The 16,236-nt window shown below is 39.2% G+C and overlaps 1 protein-coding gene across 1 annotated transcript in view; it reads right to left on the reverse strand.

Moving 5' to 3' along the window:
- The window catches only part of LOC108877469 (dihydropyridine-sensitive L-type skeletal muscle calcium channel subunit alpha-1), a 57,285-nt gene that overhangs the window by 16,885 nt on the left and 24,164 nt on the right, over nucleotides 1-16,236 (reverse strand). Inside the window, exons 11-31 of the mRNA XM_051074756.1 lie at nucleotides 15,323-15,404; nucleotides 15,021-15,181; nucleotides 12,357-12,582; nucleotides 10,401-10,608; nucleotides 9,751-9,871; nucleotides 9,521-9,635; nucleotides 8,876-8,978; nucleotides 8,707-8,776; nucleotides 8,477-8,609; nucleotides 7,359-7,488; nucleotides 7,176-7,235; nucleotides 6,408-6,514; nucleotides 5,563-5,650; nucleotides 5,365-5,472; nucleotides 5,199-5,251; nucleotides 3,370-3,516; nucleotides 2,999-3,200; nucleotides 1,479-1,637; nucleotides 1,144-1,254; nucleotides 790-873; nucleotides 396-443 (exon numbers count right to left, since the gene is read on the reverse strand). Of these exons, the coding sequence (XP_050930713.1) occupies nucleotides 396-443; nucleotides 790-873; nucleotides 1,144-1,254; nucleotides 1,479-1,637; nucleotides 2,999-3,200; nucleotides 3,370-3,516; nucleotides 5,199-5,251; nucleotides 5,365-5,472; nucleotides 5,563-5,650; nucleotides 6,408-6,514; nucleotides 7,176-7,235; nucleotides 7,359-7,488; nucleotides 8,477-8,609; nucleotides 8,707-8,776; nucleotides 8,876-8,978; nucleotides 9,521-9,635; nucleotides 9,751-9,871; nucleotides 10,401-10,608; nucleotides 12,357-12,582; nucleotides 15,021-15,181; nucleotides 15,323-15,404 (2,516 nt within the window). The remainder of the gene's footprint in view (nucleotides 1-395; nucleotides 444-789; nucleotides 874-1,143; nucleotides 1,255-1,478; nucleotides 1,638-2,998; nucleotides 3,201-3,369; nucleotides 3,517-5,198; nucleotides 5,252-5,364; nucleotides 5,473-5,562; nucleotides 5,651-6,407; nucleotides 6,515-7,175; nucleotides 7,236-7,358; nucleotides 7,489-8,476; nucleotides 8,610-8,706; nucleotides 8,777-8,875; nucleotides 8,979-9,520; nucleotides 9,636-9,750; nucleotides 9,872-10,400; nucleotides 10,609-12,356; nucleotides 12,583-15,020; nucleotides 15,182-15,322; nucleotides 15,405-16,236) is intronic.

A 16,236-nucleotide genomic window follows, 5' to 3' on the forward strand; every position in this document is an offset into this window, starting at 1 on the left:
TGTAGTCTGAATACTTCCATACACAACACATGCACACACAGCTGCTTACTCATGAATGCACCTCACCCTCTCTTTCTCATACACACCCTTTTGCACAGCCTGTCTCACTACTTTAGACATAATCAGCAGTTGTGTCCTGTTTTCTTATTAGTAGTGTGGATTCAACAGTCAATGTTTGATTGTGTATTACTTGTACTATTTTTGGGTGAACTGTTGTTTGCCTCTGTCACTGTTGCATAAGATGATTGAGATTGATTCACCATCATCTCGGCCTTACAATGTTTTTGGGAGAGGAGGCCTTGGCTTTTAAATATACCTGACAATCCAGGCCTTGTTCAGACATTTTTCATGCAACATGTGAATGCCATGCAAAACTGAAATAAGTGAATAGTTACAGCGCAGCCATGGAGACAGTAAAGTCCTCCTGAGGAGGCCAGTGCCGCCTGTGAGAGAGAAACACAAATTCATGAAGTGGTATCAGAGAGGAAACAAAGGGAACTACCAGCTTATTGAACAGAGAAAGCAGAGAAGAAAAACATTTCATGTTGCCAACATGGTAAACTAAGATGTTGAACCTGGTAAATATCACCTGCTAAACATCATCATTATGGAGGACACCGCCTTACAGAGCTGCAATCATCCTTGTCTTTGTCTTTGCTTGAGTTGGTGTGCTGTCTGAGAACAAATTCTTATCTGTTTTTGCTTAAATGTATGTGTGTATGTGTGTGTGTGTGCATGAAAGAAACAGAGAGAGAGAGTGAGAAAGAGAGAGCAAAACATAGTACTCACATCAATTTCGCTCAGCATCACATCCACAACACTTCCAATGACGATGACAAAGTCAAAGACGTTCCAGGGGTCTCCAAAATAACCCTTTGAGAAAACAAGAGAGCTGTGGATGTGTATGTGTCGTACATACATTATATATACTGTGCATATAAAACATATACACAATATATATTCTAGTTTCTTAACCATTGGAACATACTGCCATACTGTAAACTGTGTATGTGGGGGTACTTAGAGAGCTGAACCACTAATGCACTCGCACAATTTTTCAGTAAATGTACTGTCACTGAATCACAGAGTCAGCCCTTACAGTACTTATCTGGAAATGTAGTAATATGTTGAGGTGTGACTAACCTTGGCTTTGAAGGCCATGAGTTTAAGGATCATCTCCACAGTAAAGAGCACTGTGAAAATCACGTTCAGCATGTCAGACAGGTGGGTAACATGGTCTGACTGGTTGCAGTGCTGTGGGTTAAAGAGGTACAGATTGTGACAGCTGCATTAATATAAAGTGATACAGAGTGACTGTTGTTGTATGTTCTCAGCAAGCAATTTAGATGAAAAGCTTAATTCTCTTTATTCTTTAACTCTATGAGCAACATGCTGAATTTTGCCACACCGCAATTTCCTCTCCAACATGAGACAGACAGAAGTGTTAAATGTGTGTGTGACGTGTGTTGTATTCATACCTGCATTCCCAGACACATGGTGTTGAGCATAATAAGGAGGAACATAAGGTACTCAAAGTAGCAGGAGGTGACGATGTACCACACCTGATACTGGTAGGGGTTCTTGGGAATATAACATCGCAGTGGTCGGGCCTTAAGTGCATACTGCACACACTGGCGCTGGAGGGGAAAAAAGTAAACATGATAAATCATGATTTCAAACATGATGATCACTTTTTGAGGTCGATAGCAACAAAATGCAGATGAGAGTAAAACAAAATCTGATACTGATGAGTGAAGCTGATAAGTACTCTCTTAGTTGTTCTAAAATCACTGCAAATCACTGCCTCAAGGGATTTATTGCTTTATAAAACATTTACTGCCTATACCTGGAAAAGTCTCATTAAAAAAAAACAACAAATAGCAACAAAAAATGCAAAAAAAAAAAAATGATAACAAATAATCAGTCTTCTTCCAGACAATGTAGTTCTACAGCAATGTCTAGCAGAATGGTTGTCAAGCAAGATTCAAGATTCAGGATTTCTTTGTCATTTCACTAAGTACTTGCATACATGGAGAAGTGAAATGTTGTTTCTCATCAGCAATGAGTGCTGTAAGAGTGATAAAAAAAAAATCATTAGAAGACAAATGTAAGATGAAAAATAGGAATGAAAAAAAGAAATAAAAAAATAGCTGAAAGCTGGAAGTGAGGCAGGATGCTTTTAATGGTGCCCCTGTAGAAGGTGGTGAAGTGTAGTGTCGGGAGCCCTGCCTTCTTGAGTCTCTGGAGGGGGTGAAGCCTCTGTTGGGCCTGTGCTGGTAGAGGAGGTTATGTCATCTGCAAGGTAAACCCCCAGGAACTTGACCTTGCTGACCCTCTCCACAATGGTGCCATTGATGGGCAGTGGCATGTAGGGGTGCTTACCAGCATTCCTGAAATCAATCACCATTTCTGTTGTTTTCTCCACGTTAAGGGTGAGATTGTGGGGTTTGCACCATGCTGTTAGCTGCTCCACCTCCATCCTGTATGCTGACTCATCACTATTATTGACAAGACCCACCACTGTCATGTCATCAGGAAACTTAATGACAATGATTTGTGTTGAAACTGGCAGTGAGCAGCAACACACTGACACAACACACAGATGTAATGGAAAGTATACTTAAAGACTGGGTTGATTGTTAACACTCATAATGGCAACTGTGGCTCAGGAGGTAGAGCGGCTGCCCACCAATCAGAAGATGGGTGGTTCGATCCGTACTGGCATTAACTGTGCAGTTGAAAGAAGTGTTCAGTTATGTTGTGTCCTCTTTGCTGATATAGGAGTGTTTGACTCTGCACAGGTGCATTTTAATTGTGCGGTACAAGAGGCATTGAGAAAATCCTTTATCATCATCATTGCATTTGCTTTTTGACACTGAATAACACACAGATTTGCTGTGTGATTTCTGCAAATGTATGTTCTGCTTGTCTAATGGGTGTTCATAAATTGTGCTACCATCAAGGTTTAGCACAAATTTGCGAGTGTGTGTTAGCATACCTGGTTTTTGTCCAGCTCACAGTTCTTATACTCCTGTTCTCCTTGCTCCTGGAAGGTAACAATGACGAAGCCCACAAATATGTTCATCATGAAGAAGGCAATAAGGATGAGGTAGATGATATAGAAGATTGAGATGGCCACCCGGTTGTTGTACACAGGGCCCTTATCCTCTGAGTTTGAATCGATGGCTTTATATAGTATCCTAAAAAAATTAAAAGGACAAGCCCCAAGTACACACACAGACACATTGGATTATGGATTTCTCCCATAATGGTTACTAAAATACATATAGAGAATAAATTAGATAGATTACTGAATTTTAAACTGTCAGTGCTAAATAGGAATAGAAGTATTAAAGAATGATGACTCACTTTGGCCATCCTTCAAAAGTAGAAATTGTGAAGAGAGTCAGCATGCCATTGAAGATGTTGTCAAAGTTTAGTTCTGAGTTGGTCCATTGCCTCTTACGGACCTCCATTTCATGAAGTGCTCCTTCCTGGTACTTTATATACCAGCCTCTGAGTGGGAAGACAAACAGGTGAGATGCAGGGCTACATTCAAATCCAAATAAAGACCAGGGGCTTGCTTTTGCCTTAAGGAGAAGTATCTGGTGAAGTCAACGCCAGTGGTGTATTGTCATGTGAAGCAAACAGAGAGCAACCTAACTCACTTACATGTACAGCTCATATTACTCACACATATTGAACTTGGAAACAACTTGTCAATATAAACAGACCTTAAATGCAAGGTCTAGTTACATTTTCCAGAACTTTCAACTACATATCACAGGCACCATCAGTGGATGGAGTTTGTACACTTGTCATCACATGACCAAATACATGTCCTACATGGAGTGGAATGGTAATGTCTCTGTTCAAACAGACAGAGATCCGCCATCATTGAGTTCCACTTGGTGAATTGTATTACGGAAGTGTGTACATGAAGTATGGAAAGAGGAGATCCTGAAGGAACATTGATGAGGAACCACAGGTATATGCCATATGCATATAATGGCAACACTCCTTCAGTCAGAATCTGTGTAATGATTGGTTGGCTGATCTAATAGGATAGCAAAAGAGTGCTCAGCTGTAGAGGAAAAAACTTCACAATAGTTTTAATAACAATGCATGTTTTATAATACTGTAAGAAAAATACCTGTAGAAACAGGAATTGCAATATCAGCATGTTTACTCATAAAATAAAAAATAGCTGTTCATGAGTGAATCGCAAAAACATTCCTCTCAGATCAGTTTAGTAGTTCTTCCTCATAAGCCAAAATGTTTTTCTTTTCTTCTTCCTTTCTTATTTTCCATTCCAGGGTCATCTTAATTCTTTCAGAACACAGAATACATAGCTACAGACAATACAGCTACTCAGTCCCACTTCTTATTATAGTCCTATAATATCAGCCTAAACTTGAAAAGGACTACAGACTGACTGTACCTGTGGTCTTTCACAATTAATTAGGCTGTATATTTTATTCAGAATATTTACAGCTGTTTTTCTTGCCCCCTTGCATCTCCTCTGTTCAGTCAATAATCTAGTTGTGTTATTTCAGTTAGTTACATTCTGATACCCTGACACTGCGTATGTCTTTATTAATTGTTTAGGCAGCAGTCATAAGGCACATTTTCCATTTAAAATGTTACAGAGTTATTTCTACACATTTTAGAGTGAAGATTTTGTGTGTCGGTAGTTGCCGTCTCTTCAAAATGGAACAAAGGAACAAAGATGTGCGGTTTGGCAAACACATGTCCTCTATTTAGGGAAGCAAGGAGCCATGCTTGCCAAATGGAAAGCACCCTCAGTCTCTTGTCCAGGATCTTTACTTGTTTGCTAATACAGAGACTTCACAGCTGTCACACATGATGACAACTGAGCAAACTCACCTGCTGATGACCTGAGATATGGTCAAAAGCACTGGAATAAGTTATTGAGTCTAATTAATTTCAAATTTTCTTTGTCAAATGTGCTTTGTTTATTGCATGTTTTGTCTAATTTCAAAGTTAAAATCATTTTAAACTTTTTCCTTTGAATAATTTTGCACAGAAAATACAGAGAGCACAGGCCAAGTCAAGTTTAACGTCGTTCTAAATTAATACCAGTAAGAAAAAGCAAAAACCTTGTGATTTCCAAATCTAAAAAGCATAAAGAGCCTACAGCAGTAATATGAAACATCACTGTTCTAAAGAGTCCTTACTTGCATGCTTCTTCAGTCATTTTGTCAGGATCTGTGCAGGAATAGAACTTGCCCTGGGAAAGCAACAAGAATCTTTATGTAAAGGCAGACAGAAAAAGTCAGAAATTTACACTACAAAATACAGTACTAAGCAACAGTATGTCACTTTATTTGCTTTTCTTCTCACCTTGAAAAGTTGGACTCCAATGCAAGCAAACATGAAGTCCAGTAGCATGGTGACCAGTACAATATTTCCAATGGTCTTGACAGCAACAAACACACATTGGACTACATGCTACAAAGACAAATATTACAAATAGATGATGAATCTGGTCAGATTGAGGCCATTTGTAAAACTGGAAATCTATTCAAAAACGCCTCATACCTTGAGTCCTTTGGCTCTGTTGATGGCCCTCAGGGGCCGCAATACCCTTAACACCCTAAGAATCTTCACCACTGAGATAGCACTGGATCTAGATGATGCACACACACATTGTTTTCATTTACTGATGCATCTGTTTTTTAGTCTAATGGTGTGATGGCACATGGCATTACTAAATCAAATACAGCACATAAAAAGATAAAGAACAGAGTTGTTTGCATGAGTAACTAACTCATGTAATGAGTAACTAACTAACTTCAAGATGGCAGCGCCCTGTTTGGCTCACGACAGTTTCGGATTTCCCGACCAAATTACTCTGTTGCCAGGAAGATCTGCAGCGATTCCTCTCACCCCCATCACGGACTGTTTACCCCTGCTGGCCTCCGAAAAGAGGTCCCGCAGCATGCAGTGTAGGACCACCAGGTTCTACAACAGCTTTGTCCCCCAAACCATCAGACTGTTAAACACTTAAAATTCTTTTTCAACTTCTGTCTGTAAATACTCAGTGCTACTAGTCTCACACTAGACTGCTGTTGTACATTTATATAGATATTTATATATTTAATATTTAATCCATACTGCTGCTGCTAAAATCGCCATACACCCCAAAAATCCTACTGTACATATATAATATTTATATTTATATATATATATTTATTCATATTCTGCTTACAAAATTTTTGCACAAATACTGCACTGAAACTGTAAAAAACTGAGGCCTATGCAAATGAAATTTCATTCTGTATACACTTGCTGCATACTGAATGACAATAAAAGTCTGTCTAAGTCTAAGAGAGAGGATGTCAGTCAGTAAGAAGTGATGAGGTACATGTCTAGACTTCACTTACTCCATGCCCATTGAGAGGAGAGACACACTGACCACCAGAAGATCCAAGATGTTGAAAGAGTTCCTGCAGAAAGACCCTTTGTGAAGAATGGCACCATATGTCGTCATCTGAAAATGACATATTTATTATCACGTTATGAAAACAACAGCTCTACTGAAAAACATGTTCGTACAGTAGGTATCAGTCAGCCCCTAGCACATTTTGAACAGGCATTGCATTAGAATAAACATATCAGAAACATACTAATTATTATCATTGCATCTCAAAACTATTAACTGCCTTTATAATGATCAGAGGTTGTCTGAAGTGTTCCAAAAATTTGGTGTTTAAATTTGACATTCAATTAAGGAAACAATATACAGTACCGGTCAAAAGTTTGGACACACCCTCTCATTCAATGGTTTTTCTTTATTTTTTTACTATTTCTAATATAGAAGACATCAAAATCATGAAGGAATATACATACTATTACATAGTAAACAAAAAAGTGCCTCAAAGGTGTTCCAAGGTGTTAATTGGTGACTCTAAATTGCCTGTAGGTGTGAACGTGAGTGTGAATGGTTGTTTGTCTATATGTGTTGGCCCTGCAATGGACTGGCAATCCGTACAGGGTGTACCCGCCTCTCGCCCAATGACAGCAGGGATAGGCTCCAGCCCCCTGCCCCTGACCCTTAATGGATAAGCGGAATAGATAATGAATGAAGAAAAGAAAAAAAAAAGGAATCACCCACCTGCATCAACATTATTAATTATGGTGCCTATTATTACCTTGAGCACAATTTCCGCTGTGAACACTGAAGTGAAGACTATATCAGCATAGGCCAACACCTAAAAACGTCACATTTGTAATATTAATAACAATATAATACATCAAGTTAATGCTAAAAATGTGAATTTTGCAATGACAATATAACATTTCAGTTACAATGGGGCAGGTATGCACTTTGTCACCTGGTTCCTGAAAGACATGGGATCAATGGGATCCTCAGCAGCTAAAGAAATAGATGACAGCAGGATGAAGAGGAGGATGATGTTGGTGAAAGTAGTTGCATTGATGATACGATGGCAGAGCTTCCGGAACCTGAAATGGTTAAAAGACATGTTCATTCATTGAAACTGAAATGCCTCCAGCAGTCAAAAAGTGGCATAACATTTCCAGACCATGATGTCTTTGTACAGCAGGTGAGTGAATTTAGGATTTTAGGAGGGAAAGACGTCTCACGTCTCTCTATATTCACAATGGCCTGTATGACTCGATGATATTTGACTGTTAGGAGAACAACTACATGAAACACCTCTGGTTAATACCCTACAGCAAGCGAGGTCCCACTTAACCAGTTCAACTAGTCATTCTTTTTCATCAGCCTTCACTGGGATCTCTCCCAGCCCCTAGTTAGGGCATAGGCAACTACAGTTTTCATACATGGAATATGCTCATCCTCAATAATATGCAGTTCCAACACCAAAATGTCCTCACCAAACTGAGGGAGCTCTGCTCCCTATGTTACACACATCCACAGCAGTCCAATTGCCTCGCTAAAATTGGGAGCTTGATAATAAAATAGACTTTCCAGAGCTTAGGGCTCATGAAAAGGGCAGCAAAGTTGGGAACAAAACACTATTAAAAATCACACGCTGATAAAGTCAGTTCAACTAGCTGTATTCAGGTAGGTGGAGCAAGAAAGTTGACAATAGCTTGGACTTTATCTGCTCTAGGGGGCACCCCCCAATAGAAGACCTGATGTCAAGTGCATCACTTTTCCCTCACATTTAAATGCTGCTGCTCTTGGGTTGCTTTCTTAGTCTGTGGGTGGTCACCACACAGGCAGAAACCTCTAAATATTTATCCACACAGGGTTGAATCGAGGGCAACCAGACTTGGCTATCGATACTTGAGGACGTTGTCACCTCTCGCAGAAGAAGTTTCTTTAGTTCTGACTGACTGGTTGGGTTGACCCTTAATGAAAATATATGAATTGTGACATTGGACTTAAATATAGATAAATAAAATTGATTTGACTTGATGAGATTCTCATTACTACCCACACCAACAATCACTAGCACCATACTTGTTTTGCGGTCCAAAGATAAAAAATGAACTGGCTTCTGGCATTGGTACTGCTTCCTCCTTCAACTGCAGGTCTGCCATTGGACGAGGTCTGGGACTTTCTGGGATCTCAGGGTCCTCCTCCTCATCATCACCTGGCCAACAGAAGGAGGAATAGATAAGCAGAAGCATTCTCTTTCAAAGTTTGGAATAGAATGATTCACAATACACTATAGAGGCATTGGAATTTACCAGGAAAGTCTGCTGGAGGGAAAGGGTCTTTAATCTCATTGACATTAGACTCAAACTCATCAATTTTGAGCTGCAGATTTGAAAATAAACAGATGAAAGGTAAGAAAGGATTATTGTAATAATTAGTACTACAAGATTTATTTACATGGTCAATGATTGGATGACTCACCTTTGCAGTAGTAGGGATGCCCTCTATGCCCTTGGCCCTTTGCTCAGCCAACTTCTTTGCTAGATTTGCTTTCTCCTCTGTTGCTTTGTCAGGCATGTTAGCCCTATAAATTGACGGAGGGCTTGATTCAAATGGTTGATTACATTTATTTTACAACTTTAATCATCATGTTATTCTGATCAAAACAACTATACATTACATACTGTAACTGCAAACTATTTTGTAGGCACTATAAAATGGTTGTACGTTTATAAAATAAATACTGTAAATAATGTTTAATTGTTTCTCATTTTCCAAAACTGAAAACGCAGGAGGTGCCATTGATTATCCTAGCTGTAACATTTACATATAAGTATCAATTTACCAAGTGTTTACTTTCTTCTGACTCAGATGAAAATTAATAGATGGAATCCATAAAAGCTCAGCTTTGAGGGGAAGAAAGTCACTGTCTAGTTAAGAATAGTGGGTCTGACAAAAGAACCATAACAATTTTTCTCTTCATGATATGTCCCATTCAGAGGCTGAAAACCCCTGTGTATTGGGTATAAAAATTGTTTGATGGAAGGCTAATAAGTCATTGCCACACATTATAAGACATTCAACATTTTTTGCCCTGCCAATTCCTGCCAACATAAAAAGACTTACCGGAGTGCTTTCTTGCGTTTTTTCTCCTCCGCTTTCTCTTTTTGGGCTAAAGTCAAAGACTCAGCCTCTGCCAAATTATCAACAGCAATGGCCAGAAAGACGTTTAGAAGGATGACTGAATGAAAGCGTAGTCAAAGATTATGACAGTGATTTGAACTGAACTGCACTTGTCATGGTTGGAGTTCACACACACACACACACACACACACACCCCTACATGATGAGGATACAATTTCCACAGACAAAGAGGATGATGAAGTAGATGCTGACCAAGATTCCAGGCATGCTGGGTCCTCCATGAGCCATAATGCCATCGTACATGACAGCATTCCAGTCCTCTCCTGTCAGGATCTGAAAACACATATAATTTATACATCATCACTATCACTGTTTGTTGATTAATGTAAACATTAAAATTATATTATTAAACAATTTACAGTTGTTATGGCAACCTCAGTCTTCCTAAACATTGCTGCCTGAGATTCTCTTGAATAATTAAACACTAAAGAGTAACTGTAAATTACTGCAAACAATTTCAACATATTTTAAAATCCCAACCTTGTTTTTGAGAAATCACTTTATTCTGATAAATTTATGATAAGTGGTTCTGTATACTTTTGGACCTCTTAGCATCAGAAGCCAATTCAGGCAGATTGAAACTAAGAAGAAAAGTCGATCGTCTGGTGTAGAGTTCAACTGAGCATGTTAGCATCAGCTAACAGCATTTTTTTTTTTAATTCAAAAAACAGATTATCATTCAAGCTGCCAATCTGTCCTACTAATAATTCCTACCAGGAGAGTTTTGGACCCATTCAAGCCTTAGAGGTGCTCACACATATATTTTCTTTCAAAACGGTGGATGCCAAAAAACCTGGAATACCTGGAACACAGTGATAAGGGCCTGAGGGAAGCTGTCAAAGGTGCTGCGAGGTTTTGGTTGGTTGGGAAAGTTGAACTTCCCTCCAAACACCTGCATACCCAGCAGGGAAAAGATGACAATGAAAAGGAAGAGGAGCAGCAGCAAGCAGGCAATGGAACGGACTGAGTTCAAGAGGGAAGCCACCAGATTACTGAGAGATGTCCAGTATCTACAGCACAAAACATCAGTTGGACAGGCATCAGTTTTCACAGCTGTATCATAGTTTTAACTTTAACTTTAAAATTGCATAGTTTGTCCAGTGCACTGACAAGTTTATTTTGACTTTAAAATGTCCCATTCACACCATATCTTCATCATAGTTCTTAAATAATACAAACTTAAGGAAAATGGGGAAATTAATTAAATTAAGGAAATGCATCTGTATTTCAGGGGTCATCAACTACATTTGTCCAAAGGACAGAATTCTTTCTAAGCAGACACAAAGGGGGCTGCACTTTCAATTAAAAAGACTTAATACTTTTATTGTTTAATATTTTCACTCTTTTATAAGTTATTATTTATTACCATATATCAGTTAGAGCATACTTCTAAACATGGGAAATCCATGATAACTAGATATTAGAAAATAGAAAGTGTTCTCATGCCTCCACTGAGGCAGTTCACTGAGGAGTTATGGTTAAAATCTGTAATTCGAGAAATGTCACTGAAGAATGCAGTCCTGATTGGTGGGAAATATTGATAAAGTGTAACCTGTTTTGATGCTATTATTCTTATATCTGAGCTGGCTAAGCAGCACTGGTTAAAGCCTGAAAATATTCCAAATAAATTAACTGGATAACTAATCTCACTGGTAGGACTGTTAGATACTATGTTGTGCTACCTCTGATCCAGCCTGCCTTCATGCGTCCTCAGCATGAGACCTTTTGACACAGTTGCTGTTGTGTTTGTGTGAGAGACAGTGCACAAGAGAGCGAGAGAGTGGGTGCAAGAGTGAGAGAGAGAGCAGGCCAAGGTGGGACTGTGTAAATAAATGGACTGTATTCTACACTAAATTGGCAACACTTCAAAGCCAATATGCCCTATGTCATGGTGACCCTTGCTCTTTTATCCTCACTTATCCTTCTTGCTGGGTCTGATGTTGGATTCCTAAGATCCTTTCTTATATCCTGCCTTCATATGTTATATCTATAAATATCATTGTATACTTCCAACTGATCACACCTAATTGAACTAAAGTTGTTAACAAGCCAAAGTCAAATGTACAATGACAATATAAAAATGAAATACGCTTCTCTCCTGTTTTATGTTAAACTCAGTAAAACAGTCAGATTAAATGGATCTTCTTTGATGGATAAAAATAATTTGGGAGGTGATACAAAAGACAAAGGTTAAAATTGTAATTTACCATACACCACTATTGCCTGCACAGGTCAATATAGTCAAAACAGATAAAAACACTTTACAGACATTTTCATCGGCTGCACTCTTCAATAACCTAAAGTATGTTTATATATTTCTAGGCATTGATTTGTTTTGTTTTTTTAATGTAACCCTGAATTTAGCATTTGATTAATTTGTTTTGCTGATTAGCTTTGTTGTTGCTGACCTCCAAATAAAAGTAAGAAAATGAATATAAGCAATCTCAAATGTTTTATTAAAACTTTCTGTTAAGCCATATGCATATTGTGTGTACTGTGCTTCATGGGAGCTGAAGGATCAACTATCAAACAGGAAAACCTCAAAGAATAAGACAATAACTATCACTCAAGAGTGAAACAAAAAAATTACAATAAAGACAAAGAGGCTGTATTAGTAAACAAGTTCTACCATCAAATATTCCTGAAGAAGACTTTCTGGGATAATGATGGATATCATGGATGGATGTAATGGATAATGAACATATACACTACATACACACTGCACATAATGACTTACACAAAATCAAAGCTATCTCACCTGGTGACTTTGAGCAAGCGGAGCAGTCGTATGCAGCGCAGCACAGAGATACCCATGACTGACATGATGCCCGTGCGTACTAGAATTAGCTCCATAATGCCCGTGGACACCACAAAGCAGTCAAAGCGATTGAAGAGGGACATGAAATAAGAGGGCAAGCCTAGAGCATACATCTTCATGAACATCTCAAGGGCAAACATAGACAGCAGCAGCTTATTGGCATTGTCTGTCGATGTTGGATGTATTTTGGGCCAAAAGCATGAAGAGGAAGACAAAAAACAGAATGACAGAGTGATTTCTAAGATTATATGAGTAATCAAAAGCATGGAAAATATGTCATTTTCCATATAATGTTATACATTTTCATGAGCTAATCATAATAATTTGTTACTAATAAAAACAATTTATAAAGTGATAAATTTGATTTAGATAGCATTCCTTGTATTTTATGGAAAATAACAAGACACAGTTTTAGCCATTCAACCATCCATCCATCCATTATGTATACCGCTTATCATTAAGGTTTGCAGGTGGGCTGGAGCCTATTTGGGCAACAGGCATGATACACCCTGGACAGATCGCTAGTCCATCGCAGGACCAACATATACATACAACAACCATTCAGACTCACATTCACACCTACGGGCAATTTAGAGTCACCAATTAACCTAAAGCATATCTTTTGGACGGTGGGAGGAAGCCAGAGTCCCCAGAGAGAACCCACACAGGCACGGGGAGAACATGCAAACTCCACACAGAAAAGCCCTGGGTGAAGCAGGGCTCCAGCCTGGAAACTCCTTGCTGTGAGGCAACAGTGCTAACCACTGCACCACCGTACCGCCCTCCACTGTTTTATTACAATCAAAAAATATGAAATTAAAAAGTGTAGTCCACCGTAGGGATTGGCTCCAGCCCCTCTGCCACCCTAAGGGATAAGCAGTATAGCTAAGGAATGGATGGATGGAACTAGTCTTAAGGTTGGTTTGAGGGCATTTTAGTAAATCTAAATCCAAATCCATACTCCCTTACTGAATTAGTTTAGATTCAACTTTCAATATTTTATTCAAAATCCAGTTGAAATCTGTAATCAGCTTTTGTTCATTTTGTTGCAGAAAATGTACAATGTTGATTAAATGTGTATGAGATATTGAAATAACAGCTGTAGAAAGGACCATGCCAAATACTGAAGGAGTCCATTAATTCAATTAATCCTGTAAACTGTAACAGTTACACTGTATCAATACCTGCTGCAGTTTATGGGACTGTTGTGACTCCAGGTGGCTAGCTAGCTGTGTCTATTTCATAACAAATGTAACTATCTCCTAACCATAACCTGTCAATGGGAAGGCTCAATCAATTGATCAATCCAACAAACTTTTACAGCACTTTTATACAAGCTGGTGCTTTACACATGACTGACAAGCTGATGGCAAAACAGTACAAATGTAAGCACAATGTCAGACGAGCTACTGAGATTTGACATAGATCACAGTCAAAACACTCTACACACTACTCCAAGCTCAGGTTGTGTTTGTTGGAAAGATATTATCTCAAGTAGTCAACTGAACAGACTACACATTCTGCTTGGGTCAGTCTGTCCTCATGCTACACACAATAACTAATACTAGCCCACCAGAAGTTTGCAAATAACAGGGCTGCTGTCAAGAGACAAAGAGCAGGAACAGATGATCATTTGGCAAACTTTCAGATTCTGTTTATCTGTGCTGAAAGTGATTATTAAACTGTGAATGTCAATCCATAGCTGTGAGGAATAACTTGTAGTTTTTGATCCAGAAAGATGACAGCCTTGTAACTAATGCAACAGTCTTGCACATCTAAAACTGAGGTGTTTCAATTATGTTGTGCTCATTACTCTAACAGAGCCATGGCTCAGGGAGGTGGAAGCAAGCTGGCCACAGATTTGATGGGCCTTTGCAAATGGACCAATAGGCTACGAGCACTGGGGTATGTTTCTGTGTAAAGGTATGTTACACTAGTGTAAAAGTAAGACTATGCATAAAGAATATCAAGTTGCTTTCTGTATCCATGTGCCCATTGTAGTCACCACAGGAATCATTCCCAAAACAAATGAAAGGATGGCCTGAGAAATCATCCCTCAGACCATGTAGAAGCTACAGCCTCTGTTCTGTCCAGTACTGGATGATTTTAACCAGGTTCCTGTGGACAAAATACTGTTTTCTATCATTTGGTCCATGTTCTCCCTTTGCCTACATAGGTTCTCTCCACATACTCTGACTTCCTCCCACAGTCCAAAGATATGCAGGTTAGGTTAAATGATGACCGTAAATTGCCCATAGCTGTGAATGTGAGTGTGCCCAGGGTGTGCCCCACCTCAGCTGGAATAGGCTCCAGCCCCCGCGCACCCTTAATGGATAAGTGGTGTAGATAATGGATGGTTGGATATATTTCATAACAACAGTCAGAAATATACTGATCTTAGAAATCCCTACAGTTCTCTCTGCATCTGATCCCACGTGTGGCCATATTGTACTGTATTCATGTGTCTTCTCTATAGTAACACTTCCAGTATTACTATATTACTTTCTTTTACTCTCACTAAAAGGAGGCTGATCAATTAAAACTGTAACATACTAAGCACAGGATGAGATGCAAGTAGGATTGTTAGGTGTGTGCTGCTCTGACCTTGCCAGTCTGTGAGTCTCTGAGACTGCCTGTGATGTTCTGTTGCAATTGCCAGCGTATTGAAGAAGACGAGCATGATCACCCACCAGTAGAACAGTTTGGACTTCACATACACTCTGCATTTACGTCGCAACCAACGATTCCACTTACGAGCCAGCTTACTGCATAAAAAGGGAAGAAAAACCAGGTCAATTAAGAGACATTTTGTGCCCTTAAAATGACTTCTCAATATCTTTGATGATCTTGATTATTTTATATAATATTTAATTATATTACTTCTGAAGAAAAAACATACTACTGACTAGTAATAGATAATCCGCTGCATTGTGTCCATGTTGCTGACACTTCCAGTCTGTGATCCTCCATTTTCCAAGGGGAGAAGGCCTGATGAAAATACACACACACACACACACACACACACACACACACACACACACACACGTTTACTTTAGTCATTTTTGGGGAATTTACTTAGACCTGGAGACTTACCCTAATCCTAAACATAATCACTACTTTCCTAACCCTAACCTTAACCACTGACTCAAAAATCTAATTTTCCAACTGGGGACACAGCTTATGTGCCCAGTTGCACATACTGTCCCCAATTAACTGGTCTTCAGTCTGAAATGTGCCTGCTATGCCCAGGATGGATTTCAGAGGTGAAATCAGAGATCCATGGCCTGATCAACTGGGGACATCTGGTCACAGCAGATACTCCCATGGTTTCTAGAGGCAGCAAATATCTTGGGAGAGGTGGGTGGCCTAGGAGGGATTCCCTGTCCCCGTACCACCCTCTAAAAATCAGGGAGGAATGGCATGGCGAAGAGGGCAGGTCTAGTTCCTCCATTCTCATTAAAGGGGGAGGGGAGGTCAGCCTCAGCCAAAGAGAGAGAACACCTAGGGCCCTATGCAACAAAGCCTTGGTGATGTGACTCAGTTCTGTTTGCCCTCCCAAGACAATAATAGAGGAAACACTGATGTAGATATATAAACAAACCTCTTCACTTGACAGACTAGTCAATGCAGTAGCTGATGCCATTTTGTCACCTGACTTTCCTACACATTCGGAAAGGGAGGAGTGAGGGAGTGAGTATTCAGTTCTCACTGATACCACTAAACCCTACACAGTGGTCACTGAAAGAATATTTACACTTTTCTGACAAATAATCATTCACAACAGAAAATCAGTGCACAAGACAGCAAAAAATATTTGAAG

Source organism: Lates calcarifer, linkage group LG12 (genome assembly GCF_001640805.2).
Source record: "Lates calcarifer isolate ASB-BC8 linkage group LG12, TLL_Latcal_v3, whole genome shotgun sequence".
In the NCBI taxonomy this organism is placed as follows: domain Eukaryota; kingdom Metazoa; phylum Chordata; class Actinopteri; family Centropomidae; genus Lates; species Lates calcarifer.